Source organism: Lissotriton helveticus, chromosome 1_2, assembly GCF_964261635.1.
Source record: "Lissotriton helveticus chromosome 1_2, aLisHel1.1, whole genome shotgun sequence".
NCBI classification, from domain to species: domain Eukaryota; kingdom Metazoa; phylum Chordata; class Amphibia; order Caudata; family Salamandridae; genus Lissotriton; species Lissotriton helveticus.
Genome location: NC_136058.1, coordinates 353,774,436 through 353,799,567, shown reverse-complemented (window position 1 = coordinate 353,799,567; position 25,132 = coordinate 353,774,436). Strand labels below are relative to the sequence as shown.

The window sequence follows — 25,132 nt, the reverse complement described above, 5'->3', positions numbered from 1 at the left end:
TATCTGAAGTCACTGAAAACACTGTAATAAGAGATTAAATCACATCCCTTCAACAAGTCATAGGTCTACATATGTGTCAATCAAGTTTACAATACATACAGAAGGAGCATAGCAATTTTTAAAGCGAATGTGTACAGAAATGTTTTATCAATTTTCTATTTTATTCTTGAGTCCCAAAACAAAATCTTCCAGTCGATTATTTTGTGCTTCTTGTTCTTTATTGCGAATTTTCATCTATATGAATTAATGTATGAATGAATGCGCATTTATATTGCGTATGGCTACCCGGGGGCATCCCAGCGCATCAAGACACCTAGTCATTCCTTACTGTTCAGGGATAAAGGAAGGTTTTCAACGATTTCCTGAAGCTGAGATAGTTAGGTTCCTATCGAATGGAGTCGGGGAGCTGGTTGCAGAGTTTTGCAGCATGTAGTGAAAAATGTCGGCCACCCATACGTGCCCGTTTAATCCTAGGGACTGTCAGAAATTTTTTATGATTCGATCTAAGAGTCCGGGTGATCTGATGGAGTTGAAACATAGGCTGGATCAAGGCCGGTCCGTTGTCAGAAATGGACTTATGAACAGTGCACGTGGCCTTGAACCAGATCCTTTGCTGCACTGGCAACCAGTGCAACTGACGTTGGGCTGATTTGGCCGAACTCCGCTTAGGGACATCCATTAACAGCCGAGCAGCGCAGTGCTGAACAATCTGTAGGATATTGATAGTTCCCTGAGGAGCGCCCAGATAGACTGCATTCGCGTAATCAAGACGCGATAAAATAAGTGACTGAACCAGAAGACGCCTGGCTTCAAAAGGGAGGAGACCCAGGATCTTCCTTATCAGTCTAATCAGGCCATAGCAGATGGCAGCAACCGTACGAGATTGTACAAGGAAACTAAGATTAGGATCAAGCCATACTCCCAGACTCTTAATTTGTTTTTTTGGGGAGGGGGAGGCCAAGGCAACTAGGCCACCAAGGATCTAATTTGGTAGGGGCCATATGTCCTAACATCATAATTTCGGGTTTGGAGCCATTAAGTTTAAGAAAGGACGAATCCATCCATTCAAGTACTTTGGTTAAACAGGAAGTAAGGTTATTGTCAGGTGTATAATGCCGGGAAAGGGTATCATCAGCGTAGGTGACCAACTGGACCCCCCAGGGAAGTACCACCTCAGACAAGGGCCCCATGTAGATGTTAAACATGGTAGTGCTTAATGAGGATCCCTGGGGAATGCCGTACTGCAGGGGGATCTGTTTTGAAATTGCCTCATCCTCAAACACAGCAAAAGTTATGTCCGTGAGAAAGGACTGCAGCCACTTAAGCACCATTCCTGATACCCCCACATCGCTTAGTCTCTGAATCATGACAGAATGATTTACCGTGTCGAAGGCTGCGCTGAGGTCTAACAAAATAATGGCAGCTCAGCTTCCAGAATCCACGATTTTCCAAGCTTCTTCAACTACGGCAATAAGGGCCGTCTCCGTGCCCTGCTTGCATCTAACATATTCTATAAGACAGTGGTCCCTATTATTGGAAACAATGGTGTGTAAAAATAGGTGAAATGACTTTTGTCCAGCCGGACAAGAAATTTATTTTCAATTGATTAGAAGAATACTTTGAAAAAATGGGAGAACCATTTAGCGTCAAGCGGGCACAGCCGTGACCCTTACAATACAAGACAAGACAACAAAGAACTGGTGGCCAAGAAGGCAAAGCAAAAGTTGCATCTGTATACTTTTAGTCAGTTGTTACAGATTTTAAATTATATTACATCACACCACTGCAATTATTAAATTTTCAGTCATATATTGCATTTGGGGGTTCAAAGGTCGACGACGTTTCGATGCCGTATTCAAATCTAGGGCATCATCATCAGGACAAGGAATGACAATTGTTGTCTTAACCATTAGTTACACTATGCCTTTAGTCACAGTACTATACATAAGACAGGTACATACATAATTGGAGAAAAAAGGAAGAAGAAAAAGGGATATATATATCAGTTTTAGGCATGTTAATACGAAATTTCATAAACATTGTGAAATAACATGGATATTGTGAAGTGGAGAAAAAGGTGAAAACCGACGAGTGAACTTTAAAAACGATAATATCAGACCGCACGAGTTCGAGAGGGCCGTGAAGAGTCATGGTAAGGGTGAACTTGCTGCACATTTGGTATCATTCACTAACCCAAAACGTAAGGGCGTGTGCCAGTCTATACGTGATGGGAAACAAGTATTTCAGAGTTTTGCAGACATATTGTGCAGATGGTACTAGACTTAATTCGTGAGGATAGAGCCTCCGTATTGTGGACTATTTGCGGCATGCAGATTATGAAAAATCGGCGGCGGGTGAAAGTCATGCTCGGAGTGATTGAAGAACCTATGTGAATGGTTTCTTCATGGGCACTACGTTACATGTGACACCTCGATGGACGATTGTTGTATCTAAAAGGAAAAAATTTCCGACATTTAACCTCAGTGGGCGTTTCAATCGAGAAGTGAGGGTGGAAATAAATCCTTCTATTTACCAGAACGCAGTTAGATCAGCAGGATGGACAATTGTCCGTACAGATAGGGAAAGAGCGCAGTGGCTCGGATAGAGAGCGGCTCAATGGCTGCATCTGGGGGGGAAAACGGGAGGAATAAATGGTTGTACAGCTGAGTTAGTTGAATTAGCGTGGTCAGATAAACGATCTCGTAAGCGATGCCTTGGGAGGGCAGGGAATAGGACTTACTTGTGCACCTTTCGGAACGTAGCAGCAGTGGCGACGAATGGATGAGTCACTGGGCTGCCATGAAGGCTGATAAGCCTCGTGGTTTGTGGAAATGGTGAAGGGACTACACAGGGTAAAACATGTTCCAGATTACTGGCGAACATGGTGGCCATTTTACAGTGGTTTAGTTAAGGAGCGTGGTGCAAGTGCCCTTGATAATAGTGCATAAAACGGCGCAGGTGATTAAAACGGAATACAATATACAGATCACAGATTAAAGCGTTAATAATGGGCATCACAGTAGAGAGGTCCAGTCTTCTTGCCGATTAAGGCCATTTCTAATACTGTCACATTTCAAAATCCAACGCAGTTAATCTTTGTTAAGCAAATGTGCAATGTCTGCCCCTCTAGGGGGTGGTTTAATAATTGTAACCACTGTCCAGATGAGGTCTTTTTCATTGTGGCCCATTCTAGCAAAATGCTCCACGAGGGGTGCGTTTGGTGTTTGACATCTTATCCTGCTGCGATGTTGTCCTATTCTCAGTTATACCTTTTGGCTTGTTTGTCCTATATAGATAAGCATGCAAGGACATAAGATAGCGTAGACCAAGTTGGCAGAATTACAATTGGAAAAATATTTACGAGCATACTTCATGGTACTATATTCAAAATATTGGCCTTCAATTGTCGAGTCACAGCAGACACAATTACCACATTTTTTATGTCCCGTAAGAGGTGGAAGGTCCCATGCATCATTTATAGTAGTTTTCAATGGTTGTTGGGGAAGAGCTGCCCTCACCAAATGGTCTTTGATGTTTTTTGCCCTTTTAAAGGCAAACATTGGACGCTCTATTGTCAGTAGGCCGGCATTTACCACCGGCCAGTGTTTAAGCACACTTTTTCTGATGGAATTAGACACTGGTGAGAATGTGGTGACACAAATTAGTCTTTCTTGGTCTGTTTTTTGTCTGGGCTCTAGAAGGGTTTCTCTGGGACAGTACCATGCCCTTTTCAAGGATCGACGCACTAATTTACGCGGGTAGCCCCTGTCTCTAAGTTTTTTGCTGAGGACCTTGGCCTCAGTGAAATAATCCTCCTTAAAATAGCAATTACGTCTAATACGTAAAAACTGGGAAAATGGGAGGGAATCCCGTAGTGCTCGTGGGTGATTGCTGGTGTATTCTAACAGAGTATTGCGCTCCGTAGGTTTGCGATGTAATGAGGTGGTAAGGCGTCCCTCTGTATGTTTAATTTCTAAGTCCAAAAAAGGAATGGAATCTTTGCTGGAGGACATAGTATATTTAAGACCCCCACTGTTGTTGTTCAGCCAATGTTGGAAACTAGTGAGGCTGTCCGAGGATTCGTTCCAAACTAGAAAGATGTCGTTGATATATCTTTTCCAAAGGGAGATGACATTGAGAAAAGGGTTCGACGTATCTAGAATGTTGTTAGTTTCTAGGTGGTCCATGTACAGGATAGCCACGTTTGGGGCAAAAATAGCTCCCATGGAGGTACCCCTAACCTGGCCATAGAACTGTCCGTCAAAGAGAAAAAAGTTTTTGGTCAAACAAATTTCTAGTAGCTGGAGGATAAACATAGATGGAACATTATGGGGGCGCGTGCGTGTTTCAAGAACCCTTTGAATGACACGCATGGATTCGAATTGCGGAATATTAGTGTATAATGACTCCACATCCAGCGTGCACATAGTGCTGGATGTGGGATCAAACGGGTAGTCTTCTATTAGATTTATCATTGCCATACTGTCTCTGATATAACAAATTGTATCAGGGACAAATGGTTTAATGAAAAAATCTATATAGTGGCCAAGTGGCTCTAGGACAGAGCCACAGCCCGAAACAATGGGGCGACCTGGAGGAGAAAGAGGATTTTTATGGATTTTGGGTAGGCAGTAAATTACGGGAGTCCTGGGTGATTTTATATTGAGAAACTCGTACTCTTTTTTGGACAAGAAGCCTAATTCACAGGCTTCTGTAGTAACTTTGTTAATCAATTCTTGAATTTCACTGGTGTGATTACGAGGCAGTTTACAGTAGTGTTCCCTGTTATTAAGTTGACATAGTATTTCGCCTTTGTAGATTTCAACGTCTTGGATTACAATGCCTCCCCCTTTGTCCGTGGGTTTTATGACCAGGGACTGGTTATTTTTGAGGGAGGTAATAGCTTTTTTCTCATCAAGAGAGATGTTGTAGGGCGTGAAAGACCTCTTGTTTTCAAGTGTCATTAGGTCTTTGAGAACAAGTCTTTCAAAGGTAAGTATCTCCGGTGGAATCATACCGGCTGAGGGACTAAATTTAGATGGGGGCTTGTAAGGGGTGTTGGCGGATTTAGGTAAAGCGGGATTGAGAATGAAAAAACTTTTTAACCTGATCTTCCTGAAAAAACATAAGAGTTCTGTTTGTACGTCCTGAAAATTAGGGCGTACTGTAGGGACAAAGGAAAGTCCTCTACTTAAGAGTGAGATTTCATCACTGGATAGGTTATGTTCAGTGAGATTGAAAATTGGGAGAAGACCGCTCTCTAGTGTATTAGTATTGTCAGTAGTAGTTTGATCAGAAGGCGTTACCACCGGTAGTGTTGGCGGCGTGTAAATCGTTCTCCGGGAGGATTTGGTGGTTTGGACCATGTTTGTGGTTGCTTGCCCCTGCCTCTCGGTTGGCCACGGCCGCCTTCTAAAAAATTACAGTTAGAAGGGCCCGGGCTGTCGCTTTGGTCAGACTGTCCTGAGGATTCAGCTGAGCTATCAGTGAATCCTACGTATTGTTGTCTTTTATTGTACCTGCCCCGCGGTTTTTGGTTTTGAGGACCGTTGTATGGACGATTAGTGTAGTAATCTTTAGCTAAATAAGGATATGCTCTTTCTTGGCTGAAATTCTTTATATCTTTCCTAACTTTGGTTGTTTTTTTGTTTAGTTCGATTTTATGGAAATCTTCAATAGTTTTGTTTATTTGCTCGAGAAGTTTGTTGGTTTCAGAGCTGGTGTTAGCGTCTTTTATTTGTTTTTCAAGATCAGTTATTTCAATATTTAATTTTTGAAGCTCTTTGGTAGCAATATCAACCCCAAGCACCATCCAGTGCCTGGAGCAAGTAGTTCTGATATAGCTGAAACCATTCCAGTATTTGGGGTTGTTAGTAAAGACCCCTGGTATATTTCATACCTGCAGACCCAGAGGGATAGTATTAGATCTAAGATAGTCTGTAAGTAATCTGATCATTAAGGTTAGGCGTACTTCTTTTTTCTTTAGTTTCTCTAAGTCAGCCGTAAGTGATGTACCAGACCCAGCTGGTGCTTCTACTGAGTCCGAAAGGAGGGACGGGCCTCCTAAGATTTTGTTAATGTATTCCAAATTGTATAAGGGTGGGTGAGGGTCAGACATGCCTAAAGGGGAAACACAATGGGAGAAAAATACAGGACGGGGGTGGAATTTAAAGCCCGTCTGGGTGGGGTGCAGGGCTTTATTATTCTCAACAAATGTTGATAATAAAGAATTAACATTTTTTTCATCCAGTTTACCTATACCTGGTAGCAGAGAAATGGGACGGTAGTTCGCCGAGTCCTCAGGGACTGATTTAGGTTTCTTTAAAAGTGCCTTCACTCTTGCCTGTTTCCATGACGGCGGGACCAACCCGGCTGCAAGAGAGGAGTTAATTACATCCCGGATAACTGGGGCAACAGTATCCGAGACCAACTTAAGGATGGAGGGGGGAGCAGCATCAGCCGGGGAGCCAGACTTAAGATTCCCCAAGAGTCGCTGCAGAATGGATAAATCAAGTGGAACAAATCCCACCAATCCTGCATGAAGGTCGAATGGGGGGGGAAGGTAATTTAGGCTCCACATGCTGAAATAACGAATAGATATTGGGAACCTTAGTAGCAAAAAAATGTGCTAACTCAACACAACGTTTCTGTGCATTTAATGGCTCAGTGAGAGGGGTGACCAATGATTTGAAAATTTTGAAAATTTCCCTAGGGGAATTGGCGGCCTAGGCTATCTTCTCCTGATAATAGCTAGATTGTGCAGTTTTTATTTTATTTTTATAAATCCACAATGCAGATCTATAATTGCCCTTACTGACCTCGGAGAAGTCCTTCCTCCATTTCCTTTCAGACTACTTGCAGGCTTGTTTAAGCAATCTTAATTCAAGAGTATACCACGCTTTTTTGTCAGTGCCAATGCGATGACAAAGTTCTGTCTTAGGAAGAGTAAGGTCCAAGGAGGACTCCAACCAATTATTAAAAGAGGCATTCGCCATTATAGGGTTAGAGCAGAGTGCCGGAGTAGAAATATTAAGGTTCGCTACCCAGTTTTTAACTGGAACCTTGGACCAAATGCGAATCCGTTTTTTTGTTTCTATGACGGGCTGTGCCCGATCAGAAGGGGACCAAATAAAAGATAAAAGGACATGGTCTGACCAATAATATTATCAAGATTGGTGAAAAAAAGATCGAGCAGATGACCTGCTTTGTGTGTAGGGCCGGTGACAATTTGTTTTAGATGGAGCACCTCTAGACCTGCCATAAGGTCTTGAGAGGCGGGGGTATCAGGTTCATCGAGGTGAATATTAAAATCACCAAAATTGAAAAATTAGAGGTAAGACTGGCGCAGTTTATAGCAATGTCTGGAAGATCATTGCAAAAATTAGCGTATGCTCCAGGTGGACGATATAAAAGAATCCCTGAGAAGGTACAGGAAGGGGAGAAACTGATAGCAAAAGAAACACTCTCACACTCTGAAAGAAGGCAGCTAGTTGACCTGCAGCTATAGATATTTTTATAAATAATTGCAATCCCCCCCCCAGCCCGACCACTATCCCGATCTTGTCTAATAATGGTGTAATTAGGAGGTAGGGCCCGGACTACATCGGGATCCGAGTCTGCATTCGTCCAGGTTTCTGTTAGAAAGAGCACATCAGGGCATCTTTCTTCTAGAAGCAAGCATAATTCACGCGCATGCTTAGGAAGGGAGCGACAGTTAAGAAGTGCTAGAGAAGAAGACTTTTCTTTCACAATTTTTGACTGGGGAAGTTCAGGAGGTATGAATTCAAAATTGCAGTGCGGGCAAGAATCCTGGGCTTTTCCAAAAGACAAGATATGTGAACATCTAGTATTTCTCTCCCCTGTAAGCCCCAGAAGCTGCTCCTTATTGTAGCTAAACTTCCCGGTGGTAGTTTGTACAGGGGTTCTGGACCTTGGGCCCGTCCTGGCGCGGACGGGCACAGACGGGCTTTCCTTTGGCGCTCCTTCGGCGCGTTGACGGTGCGTCCGCTGTTCGCGTCTGCTGCGAGGAGGCATACCCGTCTTCTTTTATGCTGGTGCAGAGTGCGTCACAAAGACTAGCCCGACACCCTGCATACCTCCCCAAGATGGTCGCTCGATTAGTCCGGCAGCCTCCGTGGGCGTGTAGCAGCTCAGGCCTACTCGGCTGAGAGAGAGGGGTGAATGCGGCAATAAGTTAAAAGGTTAGCAAATTGCCAAATTAAGTATAAGATTTAAAAGTACATAGGTACAAAACAACACAGCTCCCGGCTTGCGCCTCAGGAGTGAATCTAGGTCTCACGCTTGCGCAGAGGTTCCTTCTTTTATGCTGGCGCAGAGCGCGTCACAAAGACTAGCCCGCTACCCTGCGTACCTCCCCAAGATGGCCGCTCGAATAGTCCGGCAGCCTCCATGGGCGTGTAGCCGCTCAGCGCCTACTTGGCTGAGTGAGAGGGGTGAATGCGGTGATAAGTTAAAAGGTTAGCAAATTGCCAAATTAAATTTAAGATTTAAAAGTACATAGGTACAAAACAACACAGCTCCCGGCTACCGCCTCTGGAGTGAATCTAGGTCTCACGCTTGCGCAGAGGTTCCTTCTTTTATGCTGGGCAGAGCGCGTCACAAAGACTAGCCCGCTACCCTGCGTACTTTCCCAAGATGGCCGCTCGATTAGTCCGGCAGACTCCGTGGGCGTATAGCAGCTCAGCGCCTACTCGGCTGAGTGAGAGGGGTGAATGCGGCGATAATTTAAAAGGTTAGCAAATTGCTAAATTAAATTTAAGATTTAAAAGTACATAGGTACAAAACAACACAGCTCCCGGCTTCTGCCTCAGGAGTGAATCTAGGTCTCACGCTTGCGCAGAGGTCTATATCAGCCAACTTTTCATAATTACATGAACTCAACAGCCGACGCGTTTCGTCCCTTACCGGGACCTCAGCAGGGCTGTGAAGCAAATAAAAATTACAAATAATCGTTATTAAAAAGCCTTTAGAAACGTACACGTGCACATTATTAAATCAAATATTATCTAACAAATACCCAGCTAACCTTGCTCTGCCTATTTAACAATCTAGAAGACGCATTTGCTTTCTTCACATGGAGAAACTGAACAGAGCTCAAATATATATGTTGACTTCACTTTAACCGAACATATTGGTACACTCATCTTTTCCCATCTAAGAAATTAATAATGATCCCTAAAAAAAGAATTTTTGATTTTCAACTTTATCAGCGGCGAGCTTTTTTGTACTCCTAAGAGTGTGACATTCTTATACCAACAGGTCCCTAATCCAAGTACAAAATTAATCATGACATCATAGTGCTAAACATAAAACACTGTATGTTTAGTATACTTGGTATAAAGAGGTTGGCGACGGTGAACCATGAGGGGAGCGTACTTTGAAATTCAATCATAGAACATAGTTGGACAAGCCCTCTAATGCACAGAATAGTGGACCCTCATCATCTGGCTTTTTGTTGGTTTACATGTGTAAATCATTTGCAGGATCTCCTTGAGCAACCTGGGACCATCGCACCTAATGTACTGTAACACTTTATAAGTTAGGCCTATATAGTTAGGTGACCTTTCACCTACATTCATTCTACCTTTTGCTATATAATGGTTTTGGTGCTGACCTTTCGCCTAGTTATGAGCTGAACAAATATAGTGTGGTTTTCTCTGAAAACATCCCTCATTTGTTATGCATCATGATTCTCAGTACCATATCTTAATCCCTTGAACACACTGGATAATAAGCCTGTAAAAAAGTCACTATAATTGTCATCCATGGACAACACACCTGCTGTGCATAGTTGCAATTATTGATTCGGGCTGATTTGCATAATTGCAATCATAACATATCGATCGAGGTAGAACCCCTGTGGGCACCTTTTTGGTTTAAAAGAGGCACACCATAACTGGGCATAAAAAGAGAGAGACTTCCACACTGACACTGGGTCCTGCAAGCTGAATCATCATAACGCATCGTTCTGACTTCCCTTACAGGGTGTCCTACTTGAAACCAAGACCGGTCTATCATTCTCTCCAACCAGGTAATGGGGTTTGATCTTTCCTAGGAGATTCTTGGCAGTATACCCACAAACATAACATGCTTTACAAGCTTTTACATCTATATACATGTTAGGTATATCTAGTTACGCTTAGATAGGGTCAGCATTTGAAGAAGTGCACAAAGATTGCTGTGTTCCATATGCCTGTATATATTCATCGCTTTAGTGCCATGGTATAAATCTATCTACTATTTACTCTTTTCGTGCTTGTGATCTTATACATTTGCTACTGTCTAATGATTCCTTCAGCACATATGTTGTAAACTAGAGTGATGTTTGTTCAATAAATTCTTATTGAAAATGCCCCATCATTTAATCTTTTTATCTCTCTGGGCATAAGTGAGCATGAGTGAATATACGAAATGAACTATACGGGCATCCACGATACCTGGAGGGGTCAGGGTCGTCATGTTCAGTGGTTGCCAGAAACTATTCTCTCTTTGGAAAGGACCTGGGGCTTTGTGGTGGCGTGGCACTCTGAGCTAGCAGGAGTATAGGACGACAAATCGTGCGGGGGCGGAATCAGTCTTGACACCATTCCCTTTGTTTATGTTCTCCACAAAATGCACAGATCCTAAATACTTTTAGGAACTACACACAATACTGGCATAAAGCAAATCAAAATGACTCTGTGTACTGTATATAAGGAACAGACCAGGATTGTTGCGTATCCATATAGGAATGGGTCCCCAAGTCCATCCTGCCTACTCCAAACCACAAAAGTTAAGTATACACATAAGGTAGGTAACACTTGTATCCACTCACATTGATGTTTCACTAAATATGTCACACATACTTAGGTAACTTACACATAAGTTGACTATGTCCACTGTAATGTGACACATAGTCATACTTCATACTTGTATGCTTTACTTCCAGGACCAATGGAAGAGTGTCCAAGGTGACTTTTCCACCATACCATGTTCTATTACATTAGTCCCCATGCATTAGGCCTGTTGCATAAGTCAGAACCGAAGCATTGCCTTTTTTTGACGCAATGTGGAATTTGGGCTTGTCATAAGCTCAAATTTAGTTGTGCTTCACTTTAGGAGCAGATGCACTGCGCTGTCCTTTCCACAAATGTGTCAGAATTTCTGATGCACCATGGAAGCTTGTGACATGATGCGCCTTAGCATAAATGTGGTACATCCATGTTGATATTTTTTTATGTAGCGCAGCACAAGTATTTTAGACACATCACTGTGTTGCGGCATATATGCATCATTTCTTCTAAATGAGCCCATTAAAGTCTTTTACTGGTGGTGAATGGCTGCATATAGCACCCAACAACATTTAAAAGGGCAATGTGGTATCCCTCGATATTCTATGGGCATCACAGAGCACCCAAAAATATAAAAGAATAAACCCTTGAAGGTCATTATGGCGTGCCCCTACAAAGCAGTGAATGAATATTAAGTGAGTTGTTCCTGTCACTCTTTTATTAATCAATTAAAAAAAAAATCTCTGGGTGCCTCATATGTTTTTTAGGGGAGGGAGGTGTGCTGCTCCCCGGGAAACTGTAGATTGTCATGCTACAGGGGAAGTGGTCCCTTGGGCCAATATGGTCATGTGAAAATGGCAGCTGGTCCTCCCCCTTCTATTGGCATTTCTTGGGGGATGGGGTCCTTGGGGCTCAAAAAAGGCTTGTAATGTCTGCCTGAATCATTGTATTTCATCTTACAGGCAGTGTGCCTATTCTGGGATTAAATTAGCCCTAGGGAAAAAAAAGCCCCATGTGACAATCAGAAATCGAGAGATTCTTCAACCGTCCAGATCTACAAATGTGTTTGTAGCATAATAACTGAAAAACTACCAGCTCTATCCACACCAAATCACAGAATCATGCTGTTTGGACTGAGATCTAGCTTTCAACCAAATTTTGTGTAATTCTCTTCAGCGGTTCGGGCTGTAGTCGTGTTTAAACAATGCAAAATCCCCATACACATAACTTAGGAAAACCGATTGGCTCATTTCAGTTTCACTGCTTAGGTGCTCGGGGGCTATGTCAGACCCTGAGCACTGATTAATACAGAGAAGATATCAATAGAAGGGGAAGATTTTCCCATTTTCAATGGTAAATTTCCCTTGTGGATCCCTATTTGGGCATTTTTTGGCTTGGCCCTTTTTGTAGGGTCATCCCTGAACTTTTTGCCTTCCTCCTGTACTTGTCTGACCTGTTGTTGTTGGTTTTATTACTCTGGGGACTTTGCCACTGCCGATCAGTGCTAAAGTGCATATGCTCTCCCTATTGTAAATTAAAGAATGAATTTGTGATTCCATGATTGGCTGGTTTGGTTTACCTGGCAGACCCTAGTACAGTGCACCGGGAGTGCCCAGGGTTTGTAAACCTAATGCTGCTGGTGGGCTTGCAGCACTGGTTGTGCCACCCACAAAAGCAGCCTGTAAAAGTGTGTCTAAGGTCTGCATTGCAGAACCCGTGTGCAGTCTGGTACTGGCATGCTGACTGGGCAAGTGCACCCACTTGTCAGTCCCTAAACCTTCCTTTGTCTTCATGTCAGATACCCCTATGGTAGGCCCAAGGGCAGGGGGCGTTGTAAGTATAAGTTAGGACAGGCCCTGCTGTGTGTGACATGTCCTAATAGTGAATTACAACCATTTTCGTTTTTCACTATTGCAGTGATATCTGTTCTTCATAGGGCAGAAAGGGCAGTTAGATTATTACATCTTATAATCCTAACTGACTCAGAGAACATGGTAGAACTTCGAGTTTAGTATGCCTAAAGTCAGAATGATAAAATACATCTTTCAGTGAAGTTGATTTTACCATTAAGTGTTTGAAAATACCAATTTTAGAAAGTAGGTATTTTCCGGTCTAACTATCCAAGCCTGCCTCTGCTAGGTTGTGTATTCCTTGTCTGGAGTTTGAGTGACAGGGGCTGGGGGATTCCAGGAGATTGGATGAGTCAGCCCAGTGGTGAAAAGAGAGATCTGCAGCTAGATGGGAGGGAGGAGTTGCACCTGGGACCTGAAAAGGGCTGTGCCTTCCCTTCACAATGCTGGCTCCACCTTCTGTGGTGCGTCTGATGTCTCTGCCCTGCACAGTCAAAGGAGAGAAGGAGTCATGTTCACAGAGTGCTCCAAGGCTGTGCCTTCCCTCCACATTGCTCGCTTCACCTCCTGTGGCGCGCGTCTTATGTTTTCTGCCATGCACTGTGAAAGGAAAGAAGGAGTCATGTAAACAGAGTGCTCCAGAACTGGTTTGGACTAGGCAGAGGCCTCTCTGCCCACAGGATATAGATAGTGGGACCCTGATCCCTAGAATTTAGATCACTTTGGGACAGCAAGAAGAAACCTTTGCTGATGAGAGGAACCTGAAGAAACTGAGGAGAGACTATCCCTAAGCTGAAGTGCTGCTTGGGGGATTGGCCTGCAGTGGTTGCCTGACTGCCAAAGAAAGGAGAATGGAACTTTGTGTGCTTTATTCAACTTGTAAAGGATCTCCAAGGGCTTGAGAGAAGGGCTTGCCTCCTGCTGAAGTCTCAGGGACAACAGACTTCAACCACTAGCTCTCAAGAACTCTTTGGAAGTACCTGCAGCTGTTTTGCGGCTTCTGAGAGACTGCGTGTCGCAAGGAGCTGGAAGCGCAACTCACGAAGAAGAAGTATGTAGCAGTCGCAGCCGCTGCAGTCGCATCACTGAACAAGAGTATCGCTGCTGTAGCTGACGCATTGCACCGCATGGAGAGAAGCATCTCGCAATGAAGAAGAAGCGTGTCGCAAACGCAGCCACTGCCGTGGCATCACTAAACAAGGGTGTTGCCGCTGTAGCTGACGCATTGCACTGCATCGAGATAAGTTTCTCGCAATGAAGAAGAAGCGTGTTGCTGTTGCAGCCACTGCCGTCGCATAGTGGATGTCCCCGCTGTAGCTGTTGCATTGCACCGCATCAAGAGAAGCACCGCCCATCCCTGGAGAAGCGTGCCGCCGCCGGAGCCGCTGTCGGCGCATCACTGAACAAGGGTGTCGCCACTGCAGCTGCATCGAGCGGTCTTACATCAAGGGAGAAGAGTGTCGCCGCCAAAGCCGATGTCATCGCATCACTGAACAAGGGTGTCGCAGCTGACGCATCGAGTCGAGACTTCTCGCAACATCGGAGAAGCGTGCCACATCAAGAACAAAACAATGTCTTTATTTCTTTGCAACAAAATTTAATCGCATCGCTGCATCGCCCTGGAAACACAGTAAGGAATCAACGCATCACCATCCTTGGAAGACTTTCGTTGCCCTGCGTGTCGCATCTTAAGGTACATTAGGGCACATGCATCAACCTATTTAGGAAGTGCAAACGGTGCGAATCGGTAAATTCGGCCGTTTGCGCTTCCTAAATACGTTTTTGGGATGCATCAAACACTTTTTCAGAATTCACATTTTTTTGCATTTCTTAAAAATGCGAATGCATTTAAGGAATCGCATTTGTGCGATTCCTTAAATGCAATGCATCATTTAAAAAAAAAAATGCGAATTATGAAATAGGAAGTGCAAATTAACATGAGGTTGACCCTCGTGTTAATTTGCGAAAATCTGTCAAAAAGCAAAAAAATGCATTTTTTAAACTGTCATGTTACAGACACACATGTCCTTAGGACATGTGTGTGTGAAACATGCACTTTCAAATGCATTTCAGGGGTGCAGGGGGGGGGTCCTTTGGACCCCTCCCTGCACCCTTGGAATGCATCAACAAATTGCGAATTTGTAAATACCTTCCCATTGACTCCTATGGGCCTTTTGGCCCATAGGAATCAATGGGATTTGCGAAAATGCACTTAGGAATTTGCTATTTATTTGCGATTAGGTAAAAATTGCGATTTTTACTGAATCCCAAATCAATAGCCAAAAAAATGATGCATAGCATTTTGCGTTTCTTAATTTGCGATTCGGTAATTTTCGCAAATTAAGAATCGCAAAATCTATGAATGATGCATGTGCCCCATTGACTCAAAGTGTAGCATTTTAAGATCTAAAGAGAACTAAGCTAATCTTACGATTTTAAGTACAGTATTGTGGATTTTTGTCGTGTGTGGTCCTGTGTTAATTCTATATAAAGAATACTTATTTTTAATATACAACTGTGTGGTGTCTATCTGTAGTGGTGTCACTGGATTACTGTATGTGTTCACAAATGCTTTACACACTGCCTCTGAGATAAGCCTGTCTGCTCGTGCCAAGCTACCAAGGGGGTGAGCAGGGGTTATTTTAGGAGTGTACCCCCTTACCCTGACTATGCCAACTAGAGACCCCAAATCTAAAAGGCATTGATACAGGAGTTCGATCCCCAAGTAGGAATCCTTTGACTAGACAGCAAGGGGGGAGTGGCCCCTTGGGAAAGTGATTGTGCCCCTTCTAAAAACTGTGAATAATATAGTCTTTCTGCCTCCACCGAGGGGTAGATGAGGACAGTTAAACCCATCAGCCTACTACACACCAGGGATTACTTTTTTCCTTTTTTTGCATGGGTGGGGGCTACCCAGCATATATATGCCCCTACCAAAACAGGGAAACAGTCTTTCTGCCCCCCCCTGAGGAGCAGATGGGACATTTATTACACCTGCCCGGGCAGTGGTGAGGGAGGGCAGAAAGCCCTTAGACACCAGAGATTACTTAGTTTTTTTATATTTGAATGAGTGGGGCTGCCCAGCATGGGCATGGCTATGCCCCCACCCCAAACTTATTATTCTGTCTCCACTTTACTCTTCTGTTTCGCTCCACCATTCTTTCTCTGCCAGTCCGTTCTCTTAATCTCTCCCTCACCAGCCTACACCTTCTTTTCCCCATACCAGCCTCACTCACTCCTCCTCAGTATCCTGCCTCTCTTTGCCTCACCTTCCTCTCCCCTCGCACATTCCTGCCTATATTCCTCCCCTCTCTGCTTCAACATTTCCTCCATGAGACACATCCTCCTGTCTCTCCATCTCAACCTTGAATCCCTCCACCTCACCCTCTTCTGTCAGCCTCACCATCAGTGCTGATGCCTACCGGGTAATAACCTTGTATATGTGTGGAAAACTGTTTCCTCACACTTGGTTGTGCTTAGTGGGAGGCCTAAATGAAATTTAGAATGCTGCTGCCCTGTTCCTGTCCTCCACTAGCAGCTCACAACATTGGAAACTGCAGCACAAAGACCTGGAGTATACACTGTGTGTATGCAGAAGATACACACACACACTAAGGGGACCTGCATATTTTAAAGAGACTGTGAAGGGGTGTGCAACTTTTTAAAGATCACTCTGCTCTCCATTTACTTCAAATGAATGTAATAACAATTGAAAGAGCAATCAAAGTTGGCAACTTGCCAAACATCAAATGCCAACCTGTTCCTTCCCTTAGCTGCCTACTGTGCCAAAGGCACAGTTTGTGAGGATTACGGCTCAAATTGTATTTTAGTGGCTAGTTTTCCAACTAATATTCGTCAGTCAGTCATTTGAGTAGAAAGTATTCATGGGGGACCATGTCAAAATGTCTAGCTCATGCGAGTGCCTCTAGACTGAGCAGCCTTTTCTAAACGGTGACTGGCATGTTCCCTCCTTTTCTTCTTTCTTCCCTCTAGCCTCTTCTATTCCATCACCCTCTCTGTCTCCATCAGCCTCCACTCACCTCCCATCACTCTCCTCTCCCTTTTGTTCTACCACTCCCCTCTTAAAACCTCTTTTCTGCTCCAACACGTTGGAATTTGCTTATAAAGCACGTCTCTGATCACTTGTGTTCCTCATCCATCACCTTCACCATCACCCTTACCTACTCATCTCTCTTTACTCACCTCTCATCTCATCACCACTTCAGATGTGACCCTATTACAACTACCCACTTTGCCCATAGTTCTCCTGCTATATCCTCGTTCATCCACCTCTAACACAACTTCATCACATTCTCTACTTTATGACACACAACACTCTCTTACTCCTCTCTAATCTGTCCTTCCATCATATTTTTTCTCTTTCCTTCTTCTAACTACTTTACTCTTCTTTCATCCTTACCAATCATTTTTGTTATCCTTCCTTTTTTCCTTACCCTCATATTTTCTATCCTCACAATCTCCTCTAATCTCCATGTCTCATCTCTGCACCATTACCATCACCATTTGCTCTTCTCAAGAATCTATACTTTTTGACTAAGGTCACTGCCCTATAGGCCCACAAATGTGGAGCTGTAGACCTTAGTTTTCATGTCTTGTAAGGAAAGGACACAGACATATCCAAAGCTGCGAGTTAATTGATAGTTAATAACATCAGTGGTCTAAGCGGGATATGTGCTCAGCCTTTCAAAATGAACAAAAACACAATTAGTTGCTGCTCAAATAACTGTGTTGTTTATCAGGGTCCCCTATAATTGAAGAATTTAAAGAACATTTAGGCAGCCAGAGCATTAGTCTACTGTTTCATCACCAGTCAAATGCAAAAGTTTCATGAAAGGGTTACAATGCTTTTGCATTTGATTCAGGAGGGAGATCCAGTAACGACTAGTGGAACTGCAGCTTGATGTAAGAATAATTTCAATGCTTTTGCAAATGACTCGAGAGTCATCTAGTAACGACTAGTTGAACTGCAGCTCTTTGTAGAATTATTTTGATATTGGATACTATAATATTCACTGGCCCGGCTAATCTCGTCCCATAATGCTTCGCAGGGCCTTTGGTTGGGATTGTTTGTTTGCCAATAACTGTGCTTGGGGTGGTCCTAAGAGGATGGGACCACCACCGAAGTTCAACAAGCTGTGCTTTTTGTTTATGCTCTTTGTGTTCAAGGTATCTGCTTGGTCCTCCCCATTGTTTGGGGGGACCCCAAAATTATCACCTCTCTCATTGCCTAATATTTTCATTAAAAAAAATTCTGTTTTGTGAATTAGCTATATGCTTTTTAGCATTTAAATTTGATTTATCAAAGCATTTGAGGATGTTGTTGATTTAGCTTCTACGCTACGGGATTAAGCACAGTTTTTGTACTGTGCTACGTGCAATTTGTGGAGTGTGAATTAGCACAAACTACGTATGCTCTGTTCGCATAGCGTAGTACTGCGCCTAGGGTTAGTTTATATTCATTTTGAAATTGTTCAAAGATGTTCATTGTTATAGTTAGATATCTTGTTTATCTTTGCCATCCACATTTCTGAGCATTTTGTAAGCTATGCTTAAAGCATCTATGTTTTTGTAGCAAAACAACAGCTGTTTTTGCTGCGCAGAGATTCAAACCTCGCAGGGTTTTTAGCTTGGCCAATGTATGTGGGAGGCCAGCCCAAGTGTAACTTCAGAGGGTGCTAACAACATTTTGCGGGGAGCCACATGACCTGCAACAACATCCCTCTACACATGGACCTGCTCCAACCTTGCTCAGTTTATGAAAGCACAGAAGATGTTAAGAATGTCAAAAAATATTTCAGCTTGACCTGTATTTCCTCAAGCTCCAAGTTAATAAAAAGATAATTACTGACCCCACACCATTTTTGTATATTTATTACAAGTTCATGATTTTATATCTTGTTATCACATTTCAATGTAAACTGGATCATTACATAATATTATAATATTTATCATACATATTTTTATACAATCAAAAAACCTAATGTAAGCCAATTGCTCAATCATTATATACAAACACTCAACGCCTACGCCTCACATGCATACCATTTGTGCCTACTCAAACAGACTCAACCAGCTCAACCACGCAGTCCCCACGAATCTGTAACCATCCAACATAGAGATGAATAGTCCATCTACTGCAGTTGTTGCATCGTGGCTGGGGGACTCAGCAAGGGATCACGGTCAACACACGTTTCATTGGAGAAACTGATTGTTAACCACCTTCTTCGGGACTTAAATCAGCCTATCTTCATTCCCAAATAGAGATGGGATTTGGTCCAGGGACAATACACACTTTTGCATAAAGGTCAGATCCACAATTTACACGTTGGTCCAATTATAAAATAATTTAAACACCTGACTTGTATTACAGGTAAGGATACCATATCCACCAGATTCCAAGGAGCAAAAAGTTGACAAACTCACTCACAACTATTTCAGTTTCCTCACCAGTGATCTCTCATATTTACATGCAGTGTCATAAGTCTAAAAGCCAATATAACAAGATAGCCTACCCCAGTCAACCATGTGCCCATCATATGCTCATAGAGTCTTTCCATGCTTTAAGATATCCACTCACATATGTATCCAGTCTACTTCAGTTGATTAAAACTTTCACAGAAGCAACAGTTAGGACAAAAAAGTGTGTGCACTATACTGAATGGCATTGCTGGATACCTATATTTTGAACATAGAATAAGTCACAAAACAAAAATAAGCTTGTACTTTAATTACAGCCTCGTACAACACTGATATACTATGTCAGATATTATGTATATACCAATATTAAATCCATTACTGGTTGGTCTCTAATTTACTTTAAAAAACAATTCCAACACGCTTACTATTGCCGAGAAGAAATGTGCAAATTTGTTTTCATCACGTTCTTAGTTACCCTTACCAACTTGCATTTGTTACAGCAAAACAAATCACAGAGTGCTGAAAAAGGGGGGCTTTCATCAGAGGCCCCCACCCACTAACCTACTCTTGATATAGACCCCTGTTAGACATGACAGCTTTAGGGTGGTCTTCTCAATCATTTTGCCTGCTTGCCTCATATTTTTGCTCATTATTTTTGTTATTCTTAAGGTTCTGAACACATTACCACTGCCAACCACTGCTAAAGTGCTTATGCTTCTCCCCTCAAACATGGTTTGATTGACATCCACAAACTGGAACATTTAATTTACCTGTAGGTCCCTAGCACAGTGTACCACGTGTGTACAGGGCCTATAAAGATAAATGCTTCGATTGGGAATGAAGCACTGCTTGTGCACCGAGTCTTATTCATATTGGTGGATGGAAAAAAGTTGTTGGACCAAAGGGCTAGAAACTTTACTCTGCTACTTACACTAGAAGAAGAGGACCAAACACACTACACCTCCATGAGACCATTTTAGTCAATACATTTGGGCCGACCCCTGTAATACATAGACAGAGGCTTAGGGGTAGCCACAAGTTCTCTACACAAACATAGGAGGATTTCCTTACCTAGTCCCGGAAAGCAGTGAAAGGCTGGGTGAGGCCAGCAAGGTTATTCAAGGTTCAGGGATGTGCAACTTGATATTGAAGAATCACAAGCTAGATATTTGTTTTCCAGAGCTGCACCAATGCCTGTTTTTAGCAGGCTGACTGGCCCAATGAAGCTTTCTGAGGTGCTGAGGAGGTGGACATCTGGGTCAAGCATCTGAGTGTCCAGGAAAGCATCTGGGGGGACTTCCAAAAGGGTGGTCTGGTTTATCAGCAGAAGAAAGGGGGAGAAAGAGTTATTTCAAGCTACCAAAAACAGTTCACAGGGGAAAGGGGCCCTTTCCCATTAAGACCACCAGAAAAAGCTCTTCACTGACAAGAGTCAGAACATGACTCCCAGGAGGCATGAGTTCTACGAGTATGGGCATTACAAGGTAGACACCAAGTGCCAAAGGTAGCACATTCTCCTACCGGAGGTAAGGCACCAGGGATGGTGTGTGCATTGTGGGGACGAGGAGTTTGTCCCAGTTAATGGCGGGGGAGTTCAGGGAGGTTACCCTACTTTTCCTGGGTGATGTGGAGATAGTTCCAAAAATCCACATGCCATAAAATACTGCCAAATATAGGCAGAGGGTTACCATCAATTGGCAAGGTGTTGAGGGTCTGAGAGACATAGGTGCCAGCATGAGAATTGTAAGGAAGCAGCTTGTGAACCCAGAGCAGATTTTACCCACTAAGTTCCATCACGTTGTGGTAGCAGAAAACCGTAAGGGTCAATGTCCAGTGTTCTATCTTAGCGGGGGGTCTCGGGTCTTTTGAAAGTAACGCTAGGTTCTGCCTGTTTGATAAACAACGACCTAGAAGTCAACCCTACTAGGTAATTCCTTAGCAAACAACCCACAGGCATGACACACTACTTGGAAGGAAGTGGAGCGTAGGACTCACCTGGAAATGTTGTGTTGCCTGAGTGGATGTGTGCACCCACCAGGTCCATGGCTGCCCTGGAAGCGAGTCAAGGAAGTCTGTAGCCTTGTAAAGTGGCCCTGACAGCTGCCAAACAAAGAAAGGGCAAGGGGCATGACAAACCAGCCCCTGAATGTCTCCCAATTAAGGTGCATGGGGTCGCAGAGGAAGTAGCCCTGGAGCCCTGTTGTGAGGACATTGCTTCACTTGGTGACATGTTTGTACTTACTGTATGGCAAGTAGAACTAGGACCCACCAGGGTGGACTTTTGTTAGGGGCAGAAGGAGTGCCCAGCCTTGGAGAGAATGGGGCAATAAGCCAAAGAACAGGCAGCAGATGGTGCCTTTGGATATCGCTGCATTTACTGAGAGGTCTGGGTAAGGAGCAACACAGGCCCTTGTGGCCCCCCATTGCTACAGGGCCTAACTATTGGAGTTGGCTCACAAAATACCCCTGGCTGGACATCTGACAAAACCTTGTCAGGCTTGTCCCTCACTTTTATTGGCACCGGATGCAGATTTCCTCATAAACCTTCTGCAGAACTTGCTTGACCTGCCAGGTCAGCAGTAGGTCAGGGTAGAGCTGAAAGCTCTCCTGAATCCCTTGCCTGTTTTTGGCATCCCCTTTGAAAGGGTGGGCATCGACAACAAAGGGTCCATGGATCCCCAGACAACTTTTGGCACCAGGTGTATCATGCTCTTAGGAATCAAGCCACACGGTACCCAGAGGACATACATTTGAGGAGTGGACTGCAGCTGCACTTGCAGTGGCTAGGACCCTAATGCTGATTTTTACCAGAGTAATATTTCCTAAGGAAGTGGTGTCCTATGGAGTTTGCTTGATTTCAGTCAATGTGGAAGACGTGTAGAGTTAATCACAAGTTCTCCACCCTAAATTGATAACCATTTTTGGAATGTTCATATTGTTCTGTTTGCTAGCTAATATATTGCAGCATTTATGTTATCATGCTGTGTGGTTACCTACCAGTCATATTTTATGCAAAAGTCTTGGGTATTATAAAAAGAAATTTGTAAGTTTTTATGCCATGTTCTTTAGTGCTAGTTCCATTGTGCTATTCATTTACAAACGATGCTCTGGCGTTCCACTCTGTTCCTGAACTCAACTAGTAGGACTGATCATAACGTAAAACACTTCCTAAATAGTACTGCTCAGTGGGTTGTGTATGGGTTGCAGTCAAACTGGTTTTCTAAGTCATATTGGTGTATTGAACTGAGTCCTTTAAGGGGTTCAACATTTTACTCCTGCAGCCATAGGGATGTGGGGGGGAAGGGGGATGAATATGACAGCCTGCCTTGTCGTGTAAGCAGAGACAGTACCATAAGGCTAACAGGTGGCACTGCACTGCACCACTGCCCCTTTGCATGATCTACCAGCTTCGATGAGAAAGAAAACTTTGAAAACCTTCCCAGAAATTGTTGCTTGAAATGTCCTTTTGTCAAATATTTAAAAGAATGAGGGTCAATCTTCTTTGTTTTTATATAATGTCAGCTTCATTCCAATTTCTCAAGAATGCACTATTAAAACAGCCACTAATATGCTGTTGCATCACACATGTCATTCATTTGTTATTGGATGAATAACATCAAGTGTCGACGTCATTGTGACATGGTCATAAAGACGCATGGAACTATAACATTATTGATCGAGTAGATGGGTGCAAATAAAAGTGATTTGCAAATGTTTGCTCAAAAGTTTTCATTTTGTACTTTTCAGGATATCGGTTTTGTTTAACAAGTTGCAAGAGAGGTAAGAACATGGCTTTCTTTCAATCATTTAATCTGGTTTTAGAGTACCATGCTTTCTTTATCATTCTTCACCAAATGCTCTAATTTTAGACAACATTCATAGTTTTTGGTTCATTTTAAACTTTTAATACCTATTACATAAATGTGCAAAAATCCACATGAAAATAAAATCACAGCCTTGCCAAGGCAGACCTAGTAGCCGTGCCAATGCTTACTTATTTCTTTTGTTTACTTTTTTCAAAAATAACATCACACATTTCCAAACTTAGCACATTACACATTTTTAATATGTGGTACAATTTGATGTATTCATTGATTTATGTTTTCAGTATAAGGCTTAGGGCACTCCAATATACAAATGTAAGCTTCACGCAGTTAGTTATTAGTGCAGTGTTGTGTCCAAAATGGTATAACATTATTGCTTTGGCTTAGAATGGGTGCTCTTTTGTGTCTGGGCAAAGCTGTATCTCTCTGCTGAATTTCTAACTAGAGCGAAAAATGGGTGTTTTTATTTATTCCAAATTGGCTTGGATGATATTTCACCAATCCAAATCTGTAATACTGTGCGTCGAGTGGTAAAGGATTGTGTCACTTGTCAGCTCTGCATAGATGGTACTGTGCTAATCCTATGCCTAAAAACAAAAACTTTGCTTTAGAAATGTCCTTTCTGGCTTAGGGTGGATGACGCTATGTTAATCCTATGATAAATCTCTGCTAGAAAAACAGACTTTTAAAGTGAGCAGATTAGGAGTGTCACTCATGCTTCTTTAAAGGAGCTGATCTCCACCAACACTTGGGGACTGCCCAGAGTTTCTTGCTTTCTCTTTTGCATACTTCATGCACAGCTCTAGGCCTAAAAGGGTATTGTTTTGACTTATTCTAGGTCCCCTCTTGTGTCTGATGAACTGTAACTAGAGGGAAATATGTGTCAGGGGTTGCTTTTTTTCAATACGGGTTGGCTTGAATGGTACTATTAAACCAATCCAAAGTTGTAATACTGTGTCAGGAGTGGTAAAAGGCTTTTGTAATTGTTCAGCTCAGTGTGAATGGCACTCTGCTAATCGAATGCTTAAAAACGTTGCTGTAAAGGGCCAGAATGGATTTGCCTTTGGATGACACTGAGCTAATCCTGTGCTTAAAGACTTTGCTGTGAAGATGGCAAAATGCATTGTCTCTTTCTAGTTTTGCATGGATGGCATTGTGTTAATCCTGTGATTTAAAATGTGGCTATAACAGCAGATGTTTGAGGTGAGCAGATACAGATTGTCATTGCTCCATCTAACGGTGCTGCTTTCCTCCTAAACATGGGAACAACCGAGTTCCTTGTAAGGGTGGCTCCTCCGCTATGGCGAAGGAGGGTCGCCCCACCGCCACCAGAGGCAAATGAAAAAAAATAAAAAAAATCTTAATGCAAATCATTTTAGTTTTGGTCCTGTGGCTAAGTCTTTGGGGTGGGGCCACAACACTGCAGCAGCTGGGAGGAGGAGTGGTGGGCCCTGCTATCAGTGCCCATGGTGGTTTGGCCTTCAATCTTAGGACAGCCAAACCGGCATGCTCACTGACATCTCTCCAACTCAGTTGTATTTGCTGGGTAGAGAGATCCGTAGACACAGGCTCCCATGGTAAGAGCAGCCTTGGTTTTGGCCGCAGGGGAAGCTGGGGGATTCCACCTGTGCCTAGCAGAGAAGACCGGTGAGTAGAAGACTGGCAAGTAAGTTTATTTTTTATTTTTTCAGCCCCTTTGTGCTGCCCCCCTCCTCTATGCTGCTGCACCACATTTCCTTTACATCAACCGCAACTGGTTCCTTTCTATTTTAGTTCTTTAGAGAGTCCATCTATTTGAGTCATTTCATTGGTGGTTATTTCATTTCTTAATGAGACATTGTATCCTTTGGAATCCAGATTTTTATTCTGGGTGGTTATTGTTTTATTGTGATCCTTCATCTTCTAATATAGTTATCACTTGTACCTATAACTCCTGCCCTAAGATAACTATCACTCATGGCCCCCTCATGCATATTCGTATCATCAATTACGTAATTTCAGATGTTGCATGAATTATGTCATTTGTTGGGTAATTAGCTGTGCATGGTGAGGGGGCGAGTAATAGTTACCTAAGGGTACGAAATATAGGTACTAGATATAACTATAACTGGTAAATGTTAGTATTTTTTTTTTAATTTACGTTTTCATTTACATTTTCACTTAAATATAACATCAACTTGATGTTTTTCAGTGAATTTCTAGGTTTTCTAAACGTAAAGTAGCATTTTAT

At 43.0% G+C, this 25,132-nt stretch overlaps 1 protein-coding gene across 1 annotated transcript in view; it reads left to right on the top strand.

Annotated features, from left to right (window-relative positions):
* LOC144803733 (uncharacterized) overlaps nucleotides 1-25,132 on the top strand; it is a 350,480-nt gene that overhangs the window by 270,672 nt on the left and 54,676 nt on the right. The window contains exon 11 of the mRNA XM_078671875.1: nucleotides 22,826-22,858. Within this exon, the coding sequence (XP_078528001.1) occupies nucleotides 22,826-22,858 (33 nt within the window). The remainder of the gene's footprint in view (nucleotides 1-22,825; nucleotides 22,859-25,132) is intronic.